This window comes from Schistocerca nitens, chromosome 7 (assembly GCF_023898315.1).
Source record: "Schistocerca nitens isolate TAMUIC-IGC-003100 chromosome 7, iqSchNite1.1, whole genome shotgun sequence".
Classification (NCBI taxonomy): Eukaryota; Metazoa; Arthropoda; class Insecta; order Orthoptera; family Acrididae; genus Schistocerca; species Schistocerca nitens.
The window spans coordinates 298,096,075-298,115,339 of NC_064620.1; the positions used below are offsets into that span (position 1 = coordinate 298,096,075).

Consider the following 19,265-nt stretch of genomic DNA (forward strand, 5'->3'; position numbering starts at 1 on the left):
ACAGTAATATTCCAGCAGAGGACGGACAAGTGTAATGTAGGCTGTCTCTTTAGTGGGTTTGTCGCATCTTCTAAGTGTTCTGCCAACAAAGCACAGTCTTTGTTTCGCCTTCCCCACAATATTATCTATGTGGTCTTTCCAATTTAAGTTGCTTGTAATTCTAATTCCTAGGTATTTAGTCGAATTGACAGCCCTTAGATTTGTGCAATTTATCGTATACCCAAAATTTATCGGATTTCTTTTATGACCCATGTGGATGACCTCGCACTTTTCCGTGTTTAGTGCCAATTGCCACTTTTCGCACCATACAGAAATTCTCTCTAGATCATTTTGTAATTGGAATTGATCATCTGATGATTTTACTAGACAGTAAATTACAGCGTCATCTGCAAACAGTCTAAGGGGGCTGCTCAGATTATCAATTAGATCATTTATGTAAATCAGGAACAGCAGAGGGCCTATGACACTACCTTGCGGAACGGCAGATATTACTTCTGTTCTACTCAATGATTTACCATCTATCGCTACAAACTGTGACCTCTCTGAGAGGAAATCACGAATCCAGTCACACAACTGAAACGATACTCCATATGCAAGCAATTTGATTAATAGTTGCTTGTGAGGAACGATATCAAAAGTCGTATGGAAATCTAGGAATATGGAATCGATCTGAGATCCCCTGTCGACAACACTCATTACTTCATGGGAATAAAGAGCACAAGAATGATATTTTCTGAATCTGTGTTGGTTATGTATCAATAAGTCATTTTCTTCAAGGTGATTCATAATGTTTGAGTACAGTATATGCTCCAGAATCCTACTGCAAATTTAGGTCAGTGATATGGGTCTGTAATTCAATGGGTTACTCCTATTTCCTTTTTTGAATATTGGTGTGACCTGTGCTACCATCCAGTCTTTAGGAACAGACCTTTCTTCAAGTGAGCGGTTGTATATGATTGCTAAGAAACGCGCTATTGTGTCTGCATACTCTGAAAGGAACCTGGTAGGTGTACTTTCTGGACTGAAAGACTTGCTTTTTTTAAGTGATTTGACTTGTTTCCCAACACCTAAGATATCTACTTTTATGCCACTCATGCTAACAGCTGTTGTGGTTTCGAATTCTGGAATATTTACTTCGTCTTCTTTCGTGAAGGAATTACGGAAAACTGTATTTAGTAACTCCGCTTTAGTGGCACCATCATCGGTAACATTTCCATTGCTATCACACAGTGACAGCATTGACAGTTTTTTGCCACTGGTGTACTTTACATAGACCAGAATCTCTTTGGGCTTTCTACCATATTTTGAGACAATGTTTCATTGTGGAAACTATTAATAAAAGCATCTCGCATTGACGTCTGCACTAAATTTCGAGCTTCTGTGAAACTTAGCCAGTCTTGAGGATTTTGCGTTCTTCTGAATTTGGAATGCTTTTTTCGTTGCTTCTGCAACAATGTTCTGGCATGTTTTGTGTACCACGGTGGATCAGTCCCGTCTCTTATTAACTTATGCCGTATGAATCTATCTATTGCTGTCGATTCTGTATCTTTGAATTTGAGCCATATCTACTCTACACTTACATAATTAGCTTGGAAGGAATGGAGACTCTCTCTTAGAATGGCAACAAGCGAATTTTTATCTTCTGTTTTAAATAGATATATTTTGTGTTTATTTGTAGTGGTTTTGGTTGATATGGTTTTGAGCCTCGCTACATTGACCTTGTGTTCACTAATCTGTCATGATGCTGTCTATTAGATCAGGATTATTTGTGGCTAAGAGGTCAAGTGTGTTTTCGCAACCATTTACAATTCGTGTGGGCTCATGAACTAATTGTTCAAAGTAAATCTCAGAGAAAGCATTTAGTACAATTTCGGAAGATGTTTTCTCTCTGCCAGCCGGAGTGGCCGAGCAGTTGTAGGCGCTACAGTCTGGAACCGCGCGACCGCTACGGTCACAGGTTCGAATCCTGCCTCGGGCATGGATATGTGTGATGTCCTTATGTTAGTTAGGTTTAAGTAGTTCTAAGTTCTAGGGGACTGATGACCTCAGAAGTTAAGTCCCATAATGCTCAGAGCCATTTGAACCATTTGTTTTCTGTCTACCATCGGCTTTGAATATGTATTTTTGCCAACAAATCGAGGGTATATTGAAGTCTCCACATGTTATAACTGTATGAGTGGGGTACTTATTTGTAATGAGATTCAAGTTTTCTTTGAACTGTTCAGCTATTATATCATCTGAGTTGGGGGGGTCGGTAGAAGGAGCCAATTATTGTTTTGGTACCACTGTTAAGTATAACCTCTACCCATAGTAATTCGCAGGAACTATCTATTTCAACTTCACTACCAGATAAACTACTACCAACAGACACAAACACACCACCACCTACTTTATTTAATGTATCCTTTCGAAAACGGTTTGCGCCTCTGTAAAAATTTCGTCATACTTTATCTCCGGCTTTAGCCAGCTTTCTGTTCCTGTAACGATTTCACCTTCAGTGCTTTCTATCAGCGCTTGAAGCTCTGGTACTTTTCCAACACAGCTACTCCAATTTACAACTACAATACCAACTGTTGTTTGGTCAATTCTCAGCGTTTCTATGCCCTGTACCCTTTGAGACTGGAGCCATTTTTGATCTTTCCCAAGGCTGTCTAACCTATAAAACTGCCCAGTCCACGCCACACAGCCCCTGCTATCTGTGTAGCCACCTCCTGTGTGTAGTGGACACCTAACCTATCTAGCAGAACCCATATCACCACCACCCTGTGGCGCAAGTCAAGGAATCTGCAGCCTACATGGTCGCAGAACCGTCTGAGCCTCTGATTCAGACCCTCCACTCAGCTCTGTACCAAAGGTCTGCAATCAGTCCTGTCAACGATGCTGCAGATGGCCAGCTCTGCCTTCATCTCACTAGCAAGACTGGCAGTCTTCACCAACTCAGACAGCTGCTTGTAACCAGAGAGAATCTCTTCCGATCGATAACAACATGCGTCATTAGTGCCAACATGAGCCACCACCGCAGTTGGCTGCACCCTGTACCATTCATGGCATCCGGAGGGAGCCTTTCAACATCTTGGATGACTCCCTCTGGTATGCACACGGAGTGCACATTGGCTTTCTTCCCATCTTTAGCTGCCATATCCCTAAGGGGCTCCATCACCCACCTAACATTGGAGCTCCCAATGACAAGCAATACCACCCTCTGCGCTTGGCCGGACCTCTCAGGAAGACCGGCCACTGCCACAACAGCCGAGGCCGTCCGTGCTGGCTCAGAAGTACTTTCAGCAATGGGCAGTACCTCAAACCTGTTATGGAGGTGTAAGGGTACAGCCTTGCAGCCAGCACCAACTTTCACCTGCTGCCCAGGAATTCGTGACCCCGCCACGCTTCACCCTCAGGTAAATGTCCGAATCCGAGGGCGCAGTGGCATCAGAGATCCCAGGTGGTGCTACAGGTTCCAGAGGCGCCAAAGCACTCACCTTGGATGTCCCAACGTCACCGCGGCCCAGGGCAACAGCTTGGAGTCTGTCGACCACGGCCAACACAGCTTCCAGCTGTTTAGGGATGGTGGCCAATTTCCCCTGAATCCATACACAACAGGCGCAGTCCGTATCTATCTCTAAAAATTTTTTTTACAAGCCGTTCAAAACAAACAGACAACTGATGACTACATAAATTTACATTATGCAGGAACTAAAATGCGATCCTACAGCTCTCAAATACTATAATATGCCTGAAATTTGTGAATTAAACTATGCAAGTACTCAAAAACACACAAGAAATTAAGAATTAAACTATAAAACATATAAGTGAGCCAAGAGTGTGATGGCTGCTGCTTATCCAACGGCGGCAAGGAGCTCACTGGCTGTGACCAATCGACACTGGCCATTCAAAACAAAAACAAATGACTGATGACTACGCGAATTTACACCATTCAGGTAGTAAAACACGATGCTACAACTCTCAAATACTATAATATGCCTGAAATTTGTGAATTAAACTATGCAAGTACCCAAAAACACGCAAAGAAATTAAGAATTAAACTGTAAAACAAATAAGTGAGCTAGGAGTGCTACTTGCTGCTGGCTGCTGCTTATCCAACGGCGGCATGGCGTTTACTCTTCCGTGACTTCCTTTAAAACCGTCAGTTGATTTATTGTGTAATGGTGGCTCTAGTGCTTGTTTCTTGCTCCCGTCATCCTCAGTGTTGGTTTCTAAGTTACAATTGGCAAAGCTTGCATTTAATGTGTTGGGAGGAACTGGAATACTGCAATCTGTCTTTCAATAATTTAATTCTGTTGTAATGACTCCCCATGATGTGTATAATTATTTAAAAACCATGTATCCATCATTGTCCTTGCTTTTTGCTGTTGTGATTACAGATTTGCAGTGCCATTCTCATGATCATTTACTTTTCCTTGTCTTTTATACTGTAATGTGGCCTATCATAAGACAGGAGCATTTAGTTATGGTATCTACAAATATTTTAAACTTTGTTAGAAACAGGGTTTTCCTTGGAATATTTCGTACAATGTTCAGGGCATATTTTTTGAAAGACTTCAGTTAGCACACCATAAACATATTGTGGTTGACTTATTAGCTAACATATCATGTATAGTTAGCTCATTCCATTCTATTAAGCTTAATCTAGATCGTAGTTTGTTTAGCTTCTGTTCATTAATTGATCTGATCACCCTTCCATGGCAGATATCTGTATTGTTATCTGTAGAAATGGTCAGAAAGACTTAGTTTAATTGTGCCAGATTGTGTTTTACTAAATTGAAAATTATAGGAAATAATATGCAGGCATGCAGCCAGCCTTTCAGTCTTGTCATTTATACAGTATAAAAATGTAGTATAAACCCTGTAAAACTGATATCAATATTAATGTCACCAAATATTATCTCTCTGCAAGTTTTCTTCTGGGGAAGATTTTCTATGAACAAATCCACATTGTGATTGGGAGGGTTGATACACAGAGAAGCTATAATTTCTGGTTTTGGAAATAATGCAGCTGCAGCTCCAAAATTAGATTCTGTACAAAGGTCAATTACATCTGTAATTTCATAATTTTTTTGAACACTGTTATGAAAAGGGCGCAGTTCTACTCATCATAGTGATGACACATTGAATTGGAGACAGGTACAACGTAAAGACTGTTCCACATTGAGCTTTTGGCCAAAGCCTTTGTCAGAAAAGAAAACACGTACACATTCACACAAGCTAGCACATCTCATGCATACATGACCGCTATCTCTGTCTGCTTTGTTTATGTGTCTATGAGGTGTGCTTGCTTGTGCAACTGTGCATGTGTTTTCTTAGAACAGTGCATGTGTTTTCTTTTCTGAAGAATGCTTTGGCCAAAAACTTAATGTCTAACAGCCTTTTTGTTGTGTGTGTGTGTGCATCTCAACATGTCATCTTTATGGTGAGTAGCAATCTACCATTTTCATAATACTGCTGACATTCCGACTTGGACTTTCCATTGGTTAGTGTATTTTAATGTAGGCTGAAATGCCACCATATTTCATATTTGTTCTACGATAGCCTGCTGCTAATTCATTGCTGTTTGTACTTATTCTAATTTTCCATATGATAGTCAGTGTTAATTTACCACAAGCACAGTACAGTTTAACTTTTCCACCAGTATTGGAGGAATGTACATTAATAGGCAGGAGCAATAAACTTGTTTCATAGCTAGGTGGTATTAACGATTCTGCTTCAGAATTATGAAGATTACATACTGTATTTGCCTGTTCTAGTTCTTGTACATGATTTTTGTTTGGGCACTGCAGTGTACTCAGAGTCATATTTACTGTGCCATTAAGCTGATTATTATTATGTAAATTACGTAGGGGTCAGTTAACTTCTACTCAAACTGCTACCTTCTGGCCAGAATATTCTTAAATACTCCTAATCAGTGGCAGCTCATGAATATACATTCTGGGTGTTCACAGATTTTTAGATTCAGATAAATTAGAGAGTGTGAAATTAATAGCATCTGCTGTATAACATTTATACTTATCAACAACTTCAAAAACTACAGCCACTCCCCATAATAATAGCGACAGTAATAATAATAATAGTCCTGTGGAGGTCCGGGAAAAGAGTAGGCCTCCGGTATGTTCTGCCAGTCGTAAAAGGCGACGAAAAGAACAAACCACTAATAGGGCTAATCCCCCTTTTAGTGTGATTAGTTGGTTCAGGACAGAACTAAAGAAGCCTCGGACAAGTGCCGTCATGATCGGGGACGACGCTTGAACCCTATGCCCGCCCACAATGGTAACAACACTGCTAGCCAACTGGAAAACGATTTAAATCCAAATAGAGGTGTTTTGCAGGATATGCTTCCTGCAACCACTCTAGAAGGAAAACAAAGACAGAGGATGAGATGGTCAGATGAAGTTAACAGACACCTCATGTTCTCAGAATGAGATTTTCACTCTGCAGTGGAGTGTGCGCTGATATGAAACTTCCTGGCAGATTAAAACTGTGTGCCCGACCGAGACTCGAACTCGGGACCTTTGCCTTTCGCGGGCAAGTGCTCTACCAACTGAGCTACCGAAGCACGACTCCCGCTCAGTGCTCACAGCCTTACTTCTGCCAGTATCTCGTCTCCTACCTTCCAAACTTTACAGAAGTTCTCCTGCGAAGGTCCCGAGTTTGAGTCTTGGTCGGGCACACAGTTTTAATCTGCCAGGAAGTTTCACCTTATGTTCTGTTATTACCAAGCAACAAACCTAGGAACCAACACAACTGGATACAGATCACAATTATACACAACATTTATTACCAGATACCCAGAATTAAAATTTTTAACAGAACAGCGACTAGCTGATCAGATCCGTGTAATAATCAAAAATAACAGGATACCCCAGTCAGAATTAGAAAACATCAAACAACAAGTACAACAAATACTGGAACAAAATAATGTGCAATCAGATGAAGAAGAAAATACAGTAATGGACTCAAACATCCCACAGCAAACAAACAAAGGACAACACGCATCAATTAAACAATCAGAGGAAAACGAAATCTTAAGACAGCCACCAGAACAAGCACAAATAGAACACGAAGTGACACACATGTTGGATATAGAAGAAAAATTTCAGCTGACATATATAGAATACAAAGACACAAATACAGACATTAGACCATTCTTGCATAGACCGCCAAATAACCCACAAGTCGAAACAACAATAAAAACTATCAACACAATCCTACACAACAAAATAAATGAAAACACAACTATGGAAGAGTTACAACTACTGGTTTATATAGGAGCACTCACTACACTAAATATACACACTAGGCAGAGATCAGAACCAACCAACACACAGAAGAAACCCACAAAACCAGTATGGCAACACAGGCTACAGATCAGAATAGAAAAATTGAGAAAAGACACAGGACAGCTAACACAATTTATAAGAAATGAAATGTCAGGAAAAAAAAAGCGAAAAAGGTTAGGTAAAATCTCACAACAAGAAGCGATAGAACAATTAGATGAAAAGAAGCAGAAATTACAAGCATTGGCCAAACGACTTAGAAGATACAAAAAAAGTGAAAATAGAAGGAAACAAAACCAAACATTCAACACAAACCAAAAGAAATTTTACCAGACAATAGATAACACACACATTAAAATAGACAATCCACCAAACATAACAGACATGGAACACTTCTGGAGCAACATATGGTCAAACCCGGTACAACATAACAGGCATGCACGGTGGATACAAGCAGAAACAGACACATACAAGATGATACCACAAATGCCTGAAGTGATAATTTTGCAACATGAAGTCACCCAAGCAATTAATTCTACTCACAATTGGAAAGCCCCTGGAAAAGATAAAATAGCAAATTTCTGGCTAAAGAAGTTCACCTCAACACATTCACATCTAACTAAATTATTTAACAGTTATATTGCAGACCCATGCACATTCCCTGATGCACTTACACATGGAATAACTTATCTGAAACCTAAAGATCAAGCAGACACAGCAAACCCAGCTAAATATCGCCCCATAACATGCCTACCAACAATATACAAAATATTAACTTCAGTCATTACACAGAAATTAATGACACATACAACACAGAACAAAATTATAAATGAAGAACAAAAAGGCTGTTGCAAAGGAGCTCGAGGATGTAAAGAGCAACTGATAATAGATGCAGAGTTGACATATCAAGCTAAAATTAAACAAAGGTCGCTACACTACGCATACATTGATTACCAAAAAGCTTTCGATAGTGTACCCCACCCATGGTTACTACAAATATTAGAAATATACAAAGTAGATCCTAAATTGATACAGTTCCTAAACATAGTAATGAAAAATTGGAAAACCACACTTAATATCCAAAGAAATTCAAATAATATCACATCACAGCCAATACAGATTAAGCGTGGAATATACCAAGGAGACTCATTAAGTTCTTTCTGGTTCTGCCTTGCTCTGAACCCACTATCCAACATGCTAAATAATACAAATTATGGATACAATATTACTGGAACATACCCACACAAAATCACACATTTGCTATACATGGATGATCTAAAACTACTGGCAGCAACAAATCAACAACTCAACCAATTACTAAAGATAACAGAAGTATTCAGCAATGATATAAATATGGCTTTTGGAACAGACAAATGTAAGAAAAATAGCATTGTCAACGGAAAACACACTAAACAAGAAGATTGCATGTTGGATAACCACAGCAACTGCATAGAAGCGATGGAAAAAACAGATGCCTATAAATATCTAGGATACAGACAAAAAATAGGAATAGATAATACAAATATTAAAGAAGAACTAAAAGAAAAATATAGACAAAGACTAACAAAAATACTGAAAACAGAATTGACAGCAATAAACAAGACAAAAGCTGTAAATACTTGCGCTATACCAATATTGACCTACTCATTTGGAGTAGTGAAATGGAGTAACACAGACCTAGAAGCACTCAATACACTTACACGATCACAATGCCACAAATATAGAATACATCACATACATTCAGCAACAGAAAGATTCACATTAAGCAGAAAGGAAGGAGGAAGGGGATTTATTGATATAAAAAACCTACATTATAGACAGGTAGACAATTTAAGAAAATTCTTTCTAGAACAAGCAGAAACTAGCAAAATACACAAAGCAATCACTCATATAAATACATCGGCTACACCACTGCAATTTCATAACCACTTCTACAACCCTTTAGATCACATAACATCAACAGATACGAAGAAAGTAAATTGGAAAAAGAAAACACTACTTGGCAAGCACCTGTATCATCTAACACAGCCACACATCGATCAAGACGCATCCAACACATGGCTAAGAAAAGGCAATATATACAGTGAGACGGAAGGATTCATGATTGCAATACAGGATCAAACAATAAACACCAGATATTACAGCAAGCATATTATTAAAGATCCCAATACCACAACAGATAAATGCAGACTTTGCAAACAACAAATAGAAACAGTAGATCACATCACAAGCGGATGTACAATACTAGCAAATACAGAATACCCCAGAAGACATGACAATGTAGCAAAAATAATACATCAACAGCTTGCCTTACAACATAAACTTATAAAACAACACGTTCCCACATACAAGTATGCACCACAAAATGTACTGGAGAATGATGAATACAAATTATACTGGAACAGAACCATTATAACAGATAAAACAACACCACATAACAAACCTGACATTATACTCACCAATAAAAAGAAGAAATTAACACAACTAATCAAAATATCCATACCCAATACAACAAATATACAAAAGAAAAAAGGAGAAAAAATTGAAAAATACATCCAACTGGCTGAGGAAGTCAAGGACATGTGGCATCAGGATAAAGTTGACATTATACCAATTATACTATCAACTACAGGAGTCATACCACACAATATCCACCAGTACATCAATGCAATACAGCTACATCCAAACTTATATATACAACTACAGAAATCCGTAATTATTGATACATGTTCAATTACCCGAAAGTTCCTAAATGCAATATAACATATACTGTACAGTTAAAAGGAAGTGACACTTGATCAGGGTCCACGTCACTTTCCATTTTTAACCAGACTTAACATCTGAGAAAGTAAAGAAATAATAATAATAGTAATAGTAATAAAATACATATCTGATCTGACAACAGAAAGAATTGTTTTTGTGGAATTTTGTTGTTTTGTATGTAATTAAGTACAGTTAAGGGCAATAATGAAATAATGTGCAAGCTTCTGCAGCTCAAGTGTAAAAAATCCCTAACTGATGTATTAGTTCTTGGATTTACTTCCGGGCTGAAAATCAGATGTTCTTACACTGCACCCACACAGCAACTTATGTTAACTTGTGTTACACTTCCTTGTTAAATGTTTACCCGTCACACTTAATTGATTTTGTCACTCTCTCAACCAAAGGACCTGTTCTCGGAGACCCTAGTCCTTTAGTGGCTAACTCTTCCTGTTAATTTACTTTTTTGTTCTCAGAAAGAGATTTTCACTCAGCAGGAGAGAGTGTGCTGATACGAAACTTCATGGCAGATGAAAGCTGTGTGCCAGACAGAGACGCGAACTCGAGTCCTGCACCTTTTGCGGGCATGTGCTCTACCGACTGATCTACCCAAGCACAACTCATAATCCATCCTCACAGCTTTACTTTTCTGTTAGCGTTTAAAATATATTCAGCATAGTTTATGTTTACACTGAACACGAAAGCTGATTTCCACACAGTAAACAACCAACTCCAAATACAAAATGCCATTGGTGGAAATGATTAAACTCAGGTAGTAATGTTTACCAACATGGTCACTTGGCCAGTATACAAATGAGGTGCTGAGATCTATAAGGGCCTAAAGCACACCTTTGTCAATCCAACTTTTAAGTGAATATAAGAGAAACCAGTGATACAGCTTTCCATGAATTTTCATATGTTCAATGTGGGCCTACAGCGCAAATAAACCTGACTTGCCATAATATCAACAGATTTCAGAAACATGAATAAATGCTACAGTCTCATAATCGAGACTGATGTGCTTTAGGCCCTTATGTTTTTCAGCATCTCAAATGTATTACTGTATGATAAAATTCAAAACTTAATGTCTTGTATCTCATTCAGAATCCTCCAAAACAAAATAGGTTTACTGTCAGTACTTCTTTAACATGCACTGATGTCTGATCTAAAAAATAGTGTGAATTAGCATATCTGGGGGGTGTGCTATGATGTAGCCGGATTTATGCCAAGCAATCTGGGGTAAAAGTCTGCTGCAGTGTGCTACCATCTGGTGGCACTGACGTAAATTTCTACTTGAGTCGCAAGGGATAGCTGTGCGCATTGTGAACCATACACATTGTTTATCTAATCCGTATGTATTTGGCCTGTAAGGCAATTACTTGAGTAGCACATGTGCAAAAGCTCCTTAAAACCTGCACAACTGAAGGTATACTCGTGACCCTGTTGCCAAGTTTCACAAAGTCTGGAGAAGCAGTAGCGTGTTAGATTTAAGTGACGTATCCTTCAGATTGCAGCATCTATGCTACATTTAACAACATTCAAAGAAAAATAACCAATAAATCTGCAATGTGTTGAAAGTTAGAGTGTTCACGTGCACTTGTGCTCTAATACAGGATCTGCCACTGCTCCTACTGCATGTTGTGACCCATGCTACAAACTAAACAGTGACCAGTGTAGTTTCCACTGTAGATATACTGTGCCATTGTCACCAAGGTTTGTGTTCTTCACACAGCTAGCGTCTTAGGTAGCCTTTCTTATACTTATGATGACACTAATAATGCCAAACTATTGTCTGTGTTTCTCTACTCTGGTATGTCATGAATAAATATTTTCTCAGTGTACCATTGTTACTCACTGTTTTGTACCATTGTTACTCACTATATTCTTATGTGCAGTGGAGGGAACTATGACACTGAAATTAGTTACTTTATGTTCAGTGAAAGATGTATGTATTCTGTAGGTGATGTCCAGTCAGCAAACAAGCAATTGTCAACAGCAGCCGAGTCCTTTGGTGCCACTTCTGAGAGGGGTCGGATTGTCCTGATGAAAGCCAAACTACTTCTAGCACAAGGAGATGTGGCAGCAGCATTACATGAGTTAGAATCTGTTTCCCCTGGGCAATCCACATATAGACAAGCACAGTGTCAAATGGCTGAGATACATCTAAAGCATCGTGGTGATCGTATGGCTTATGCTGAATGTTTTCGTCGTTTGGTAGAACATGCACCAGGACCTGCAACATTCTCAATGCTTGGCGATGCTTTCATGCAGGTGAGAAACTTTTATTGTACAAAAGGTTTGACCAGTAGCCTTAAGTAGCGAGAACTAGTGGCTACGTATTTTTGTAACAAGCAAAATGGAAGTAGTGAATTTCTACCTAGCAAATAAACTGTTGATTACTTTAAGAAAAAGGAAAGCACTATAAGATAATGAAGAAGTTTACTGTTTCAAGTGGATAATATAGATCAAACATAAGTCTTCTATGGAATGTAAAGAAAAGAGTCTCTTTCACTACAGAAAGGGATTTGTTATATTCATTCCTTGTCCTGCTGTCTGAATAATGTACAAAACTCATTCATGATGTTTCTCATTATTATTATTATTATTATTATTTATGGTGCTAATTTTGAAGAATTTTCTGTTCTGTTCAGTTGTAGCAACTTATTTTAATGGTATTTTCATTGTCATAACCATCAGTGCTATGGAAATTCACATCACTTATTGTGAAGTTCCAATATTGTGATCTGTAGTAAAGAGGTAAGGGTAATCTAAGAGTAATCAAAACATCCTGGGTTCAATCCAAGCAACTGCTTAAATTTTGAAGAAAAATCATTAGCAATAGTGGCTGAAGACTTCAGTTATAAGGAGTCGTCCTCATTCTGCCAATGGCCTTGTTAAAGAGGATGGAGTAATGGACAGAGTTTCAGGGCAACTTCTTGCCCTAGGATTGGGAAACTGCTTCTAAGAGGCAGAAGAAATAACAAAGATCAGTGACAAGAGGATGCAGAAGACAAAGGAAAGCACTCCATTAAAGACACACAGTGTGTATCAGCAAGACATATAGTTTACGTCTATTGTCAAGAGTCTGCCAGTTCAGTTTTGTCAGCATCTCTGTGACGTACTCCAACAAATCAAACAAATCTGTGCTCATTTGTGGTGGCCTTCTCTGTGTAATTTCGCTATCCCCCATTAGCCCTGTTTGGCATGGATCCCACACACATGAACAGTATTCTAGGATGGGTCGCACGAGTGGTTTGTAAGCAATCACTTTTGTAGTCTAATTTCATTTCCCCGGTATTCTATTAATAAACCAAAATCTACCACCTGCTTTACCACAACTGAGCTTATGTGCTCATTCCATTTCATATCCCTACAAAGTGCTCATTGATATTATAGTCATAGGATACTACATTTTTTAGTTTTCTGAAATGCAAAATTTCACATTTCTGAACTTTTAATGCAAGTTGCCTATCTATCTTTGCATCACTTTGAAATATTATCAAGAGCTATTCCAGCTTTTGCATTGTTACCCTCAATTTCAGTTCCTGTCTCATCTGTGAATGAGTGGATACTAACTTTGCTGCCACTAATAGGCTTTACATATGACCAGAATTTGTTTTGTGAAAGATCATTTGACAATATCCTGCTACATTAGTTGTTGACGACTTTACACATTGCTCTCTGGACTGCCAAATGCATTTAATTTAGCATCTCTCTATCTATAGCCCTATGCTTTGTTTACATCTGTTATGCAGTAGTCTCTCTTTCTGTAGGAGTTTCTTTACAGTGACTGTATAACATGGAAGGTCCCTCCCATTATGAACTGTTCTAGCTGGTACATATCTACCCAGTACATGGTCAACTATTCTTTTATAGGTGGTCCTTAGTTCCTCTACACGCTCCCATCTTCCGCTAAAAGTTTCCAATTCCTCATTGAGATATGACACTGCGGGTTTTTTATTCTACTGTGTTGAACATACTTATCTTTTTATTCATTTTAATTGCCCATGTACGGTGGTTCATGGTGTGGGTTCCTGTTATGTCCTAGTTCACGAACCACGGGCAATGTATGAGTGGCCAAGTAAGTGGTCCTGACAGTCGGGATACCAATTACATTGGAATAAGGCAGGGCATCTCGGACATATTCTGAGTCACCTTTGTGCTCAGACAGCAAAGACTACCAAATCCACCGGTTAGTCCCTCAACCGTTAGGGGTAAAACTCAATGGGACCCTGGGCAAGTAAGGCTAGCAACCTGCTTCCCTGGTACTTTAAATATGATGCTGGCAACAATCAGAGCGAAATGCCTCGGACCTTTGGAGGTGACGGAGTCCCACCTCTAATTGACAAACCAGGTACTCCTAAGATACGACTCGGCAAACGAATGGTACGAGATGGGGAGCTATTAATATCAATGGGGGCTACTCCGGGAAGAAGGTAGAGCTGGCAGAGGCTGCAAGTAAGATGGGGTTGGACGTTTTAGCTGTTAGTGACATTTGGGTAAGGGGTGAGAAAGAAGAGAAAGTGGGAGAATACAACGTCTACCTGTCATGAGTCAAAGCAGGAATAGCACAATGGGGTGTAGGGCTTTACATCAGGAAAGGAATGGAACCCAGCGTAGTTGCAATAAGATATGTAAACGAACGACTGATGTGGATAGATTTGACAGTGTCTAGCAAGAAAATTAGGATTGTGTCAGTATATTCGCATTGTGAAGGGACAGATCAAGATAAGAGGGATAGTTTTTACGACGCACTCAGTGATGTAGTTGTTAGAGTAAAGGAAAAGGACAGTGTTCTGCTCATGGGTGATTTTAATGCCAGGATTGGAAATCGAACAGAAGGGTATGAAAAGGTTATGGGTAAATTTGGAGAGGCTATGGAGGCCAACAGGAACGGGAAACAACTCTTGGATTTCTGTGCCAGTATGAGCTTAGTAATCACAAACTCGTTTTTTAAACATAAGAACATTCACCGGTATACTTGGGAAGGCAGGGGAATGAGATATGTCATTGACTATATAATAACAGATCAGGAATTCAGGAAGGCTGTGAGGGACACACGTATATTCAGGGGATTCTTTGATGACACTGATCACTATTTGATCTGCAGTGAAACTGGTATTGTGAGGCTGAAAGTGCAGGAGGTCAGGTCCATATGTCGGAGGATAAGAGTGGAGAAACTTCAGGATAAGGAAATCAGGCACAAGTACATAACAGTGATCTCAGAAAGGTACCAGTTAGTTGAATGTAGTCAATTACAGTCATTGGAAAAGGAATGGACAAGGTACAGGGACACAGTACTAGAAGTGGCTAAAGAATGTCTTGGAACAGTAGTGTGTAAAGGTAGGATGAAGCAAACAGCTTGGTGGAATGACACATTCAAGGCAGCCTGTAAAAGGAAAAAGAATGCATATCAAAAATGGCTACAATAGAACTCAGGTAGACAGAGAAAGTTATGTTGAAGAAAGAAACAAAGCCAAACAGATAATTGCAGTATCCAAGAAGAAATCTTGGGAGGACTTTGGAAACAGGTTGGAGACGTTGGGTCAAGCTGCTGGAAAACCATTCTGGAGTGTAATTAGCAGTCTTTGAAAGGGAGGTAAGAAAGAAATGACAAGTATTTTGGACAGGTCAGGAAAACTGCTGGTGAATCCTGTTGATGCCTTGGGCAGAGGGAGGGAATATTTTGAAGAGTTGCTCAATGTAGGTGAAAATACGATCAGTAATCATCAGTAAACACTTCCGGGCTAAGATCAACAAAAGATGCTCGTCACCCCCTAGCCACCCCAGGGGTATATAAAATTCCGTGTAGTTGTGGCAGGGTTTACATAGGAACTACAAAAAGAAGCATCAATACACAGTTGACGGAGCACAAAAGAAACTGTCGCTTGGGACATATCGACAAATCGGCAGTAGCGGAACATGTTTTTAAGGATGGAGATCACGAAATAAAATTTGGTGAAACAAGCGTGCTAGTGAGGACGTCGCACTATTATACACGTATGTATAGAGAGGCAATTGAAATCCACGAACATCAATACAATTTTAATTGTAAAGAAGAAGGATTAAAATTGGATAAGATATGGCGGTCGACGTTGCATCAATCACATGACAATCGATTGCCTGCAATCGAGAGAACAGACGATAGCCAGAGATAGCTGCACATCGACGCCACGTGACGTGCGGTGGCGCCCCCTACGATATCCATATAAGCGGCGGCCCCAGCTCCTAGCAGCCAGTCGTTGACTCACCTCGGAAGATGTTCTCCGTAATTGAGAACGAAACGTCAGGGAGAAGAAGTTCTACAGATCGACCATGGCAACTTAGCCCAGAAGTGTTTACTGATGAAGACGCCGGCCGTGAAAGCCTACATGGAATGATACGATCAGTAATGTTTCAGATTTCGATGTACAATGGGATAGGAATGATGATGGAAATAGGATCACATTTGAGGAAGTGGAGAAAATGGTCAATAGATTGCAGCGCAATAAAGCAGCTAGGGTGGATGAAATTAAGTCAGAACTCATCAAATACAGTGGAATGTCAGGTTTTAAATGGCTGCACAGGATAATTGAAATGGTGTGGGAGTCAGGACAGGTTCCGTCAGAGTGGACGAAAGCAGTAATCACACCAATCTTTAAACGTGGAAAGAGAAAAGATTGTAACAACTACGGAGGTATCTCTTTAATCAGCGTTGTGGGTAAAATCTTCTCAAGTATTGTTGAAATGAAAGTGCGAGTATTAGTTGAGGACAAATTGGATGAAAATCAGTGTGGGTTTAGGCCTCTTAGAGGTTGTCAGGACCAGATCTTTAGCTTACGGCAAATAATGGAGAAGCGTTACGAGTGGAACAGGGAATTGTATCTATGCTTTATAGGTCTAGAAAAGGCATATGACCGGGTTCGTAGGAGAACGTTATTGCCTGTTCTACGAGATTATGGAATAGGGGCAAACTTTTGCAAGCAATTAAAGGTCTTTACATAGATAGTCAGGCAGCAGTTAGAGTTGACGGTAAATTGAGTTCATGGTTCAGAGTAGTTTCAGCGGTAAGACAAGGCTGCAACCTGTCTCCACTGTTGTTCATATTATTTATGGATAATATGTTGAAAACAATAGACTGGCTGGGTGAGATTAAGATATGTGAACATAAAATAAGCAGTCTCGCATATGCAGATGACTTAGTTGTGATGGCAGATTTGATTGAAAGTTTGCAAAGTAATATTTCAGAGCTAGATCAGAAATGTAAGGACTATGGTATGAAGAGTAGCATCTTCAAAACGAAAGTAATGTCAGTGGGAAAGAGATATAAACGGATTGAGTGCCAAATAGGAGGATCAAAGTTAGAACAGGTGGACAGTTTCAGGTACTTAGGATGCATATTCTCACAGGATGGCAACATAGTGAAAGAACTGGAAGCGAGATGTAGCAAAGCTAATGCAGTGAGTGCTCAGCTACGATCTACTCTCTTCTGCAAGAAGGAAGTCAGTACCAAGACTAAGTTATCTGTGCAACGTTCAATTTTTCGACCAACTTTGTTGTATGGGAGCAAAAGCTGGGTGGATTCAGGTTACCTTATCAATAAGGTTGAGGTCACGTATATGAAAGTAGCTAGGATGATTGCAGGTACTAATAGATGGCAACAATGGCAGGAGGGTGTCCACAATGAGGAAATCAAAGAAAAACTGGGAATAAACTCTATAGATGTAGCACTCAGGGCGAACAGGCTTAGATGGTGGGGTCATGTTACACGCATGGGAGAAGCAAGGTTACCCAAGAGACTCATGGGTTCAGCAGTAGAGGGTAGGAGTAGTCAGGGTAGGCCAAGGAGAAGGTACCTGGATTCAGTTAATAATGATTTTGAAGTAATAGGCTAAACATCAGAAGAGGCACCAATGTTAGCACTGAATAGGGAATCATGGAGGAATTTTATAAGGGGGCCTATGCTCCAGAATGAACACTGAAAGGCATAATCAGTCTTAAATGATGATGATGATGATGATGTACTTTGACAATCTTTGTTACCATAACTGCCTCACAGTCACTGATATCAGTTTCGGTGAGGACAGCCTCAATGACGTCAGGTCTATTTGTTGCCGATAGATTTGATATATTTCCATGATGAGTGGGGTTCTGATCTTTCTGATCTAAGCAGCTTTGAGAGAAAGCATTTAGTAATGTGTTACGGAATGTCTTATCATACCATTCACTAACAAAACTGTGATTTTCCAAGTTGATTGTGTTGTGAATTGGCAGGAGCCAATTCACGGGGTTTGGAGGAAGCCGAAAGGCACGCGTTTGCTCACGCAGGCTGGCGTGAGGTCTGGAACAGGTAAGTAATTATACTATCAAGAAAAGTACGTAGCTGCTGGAATATTTAACTTTAATCCATAATTGGTGAACATCGGTCTGACTGTACATGCATCCCAAAATAAATAACAAATGATAATTGCGCCTTGCTAGGTCGTAGCTAATGACGTAGCTGAAGGCTATGCTAACTATCGTCTCGGCAAATGAGAGCGTAATTTGTCAGTGAACCATCGCTAGCAAAGTCGGCTGTACAACTGGGGCGAGTGCTAGGAAGTCTCTCTAGACCTGCCGTGTGGCGGCGCTTGGTCTGCAATCACTGACAGTGGCGACACGCGGGTCCGACGTATACTAACGGACCGCGGCCGATTTAAAGGCTACCACCTAGCAAGTGTGGTGTCTGGCGGTGACACCACAGATTGTAGGATGATTAAAGTCGCTACCCATGATTACAGCGTGATTGTGGAACTTACGTACATGTGAACAGAGCTTTTTTCTGAAGTTTTTGGTTAGATCAGGAGATGAATCTGTTAGATGATAGAACGATCCAGTTACCATTTTATGCCCACCTGTGAAACTGAGTCTTGTCTAAACAATCTCACATCCAGCTTCAATTTTTGTCTCAGTGTATTTGAGCGAGTGTCTTGTATACCTTGACAAAACACCACCTCTATATATATAAATTTTCCCTAAAAATCTCACTGGTATCAACTATAAATCTTAACCAGCTTTCTGTACATAATGTTATATGAGTTTCATGGCTTTTCGGGAGCGTTTCAAACTCTGGCACTTTGTGGTGAATCCTTCAAGTTAACTGCTAGGATTTTAATACTGTCACCTGTAGCAAGCATTCCTTTGGGTCTTACTCTAAATATTCCAGGTCTCCTATAGCTGTCATTATCTAGACTGGAT

At 39.7% G+C, this 19,265-nt stretch overlaps 1 protein-coding gene across 1 annotated transcript in view; it reads left to right on the forward strand.

Annotated features, from left to right (window-relative positions):
• LOC126195257 (tetratricopeptide repeat protein 21B-like) overlaps window positions 1-19,265 on the forward strand; it is a 269,874-nt gene that overhangs the window by 152,366 nt on the left and 98,243 nt on the right. Inside the window, exon 11 of the mRNA XM_049933782.1 lies at window positions 12,010-12,320. Coding sequence (XP_049789739.1) covers window positions 12,010-12,320 — 311 coding nt within the window. The remainder of the gene's footprint in view (window positions 1-12,009; window positions 12,321-19,265) is intronic.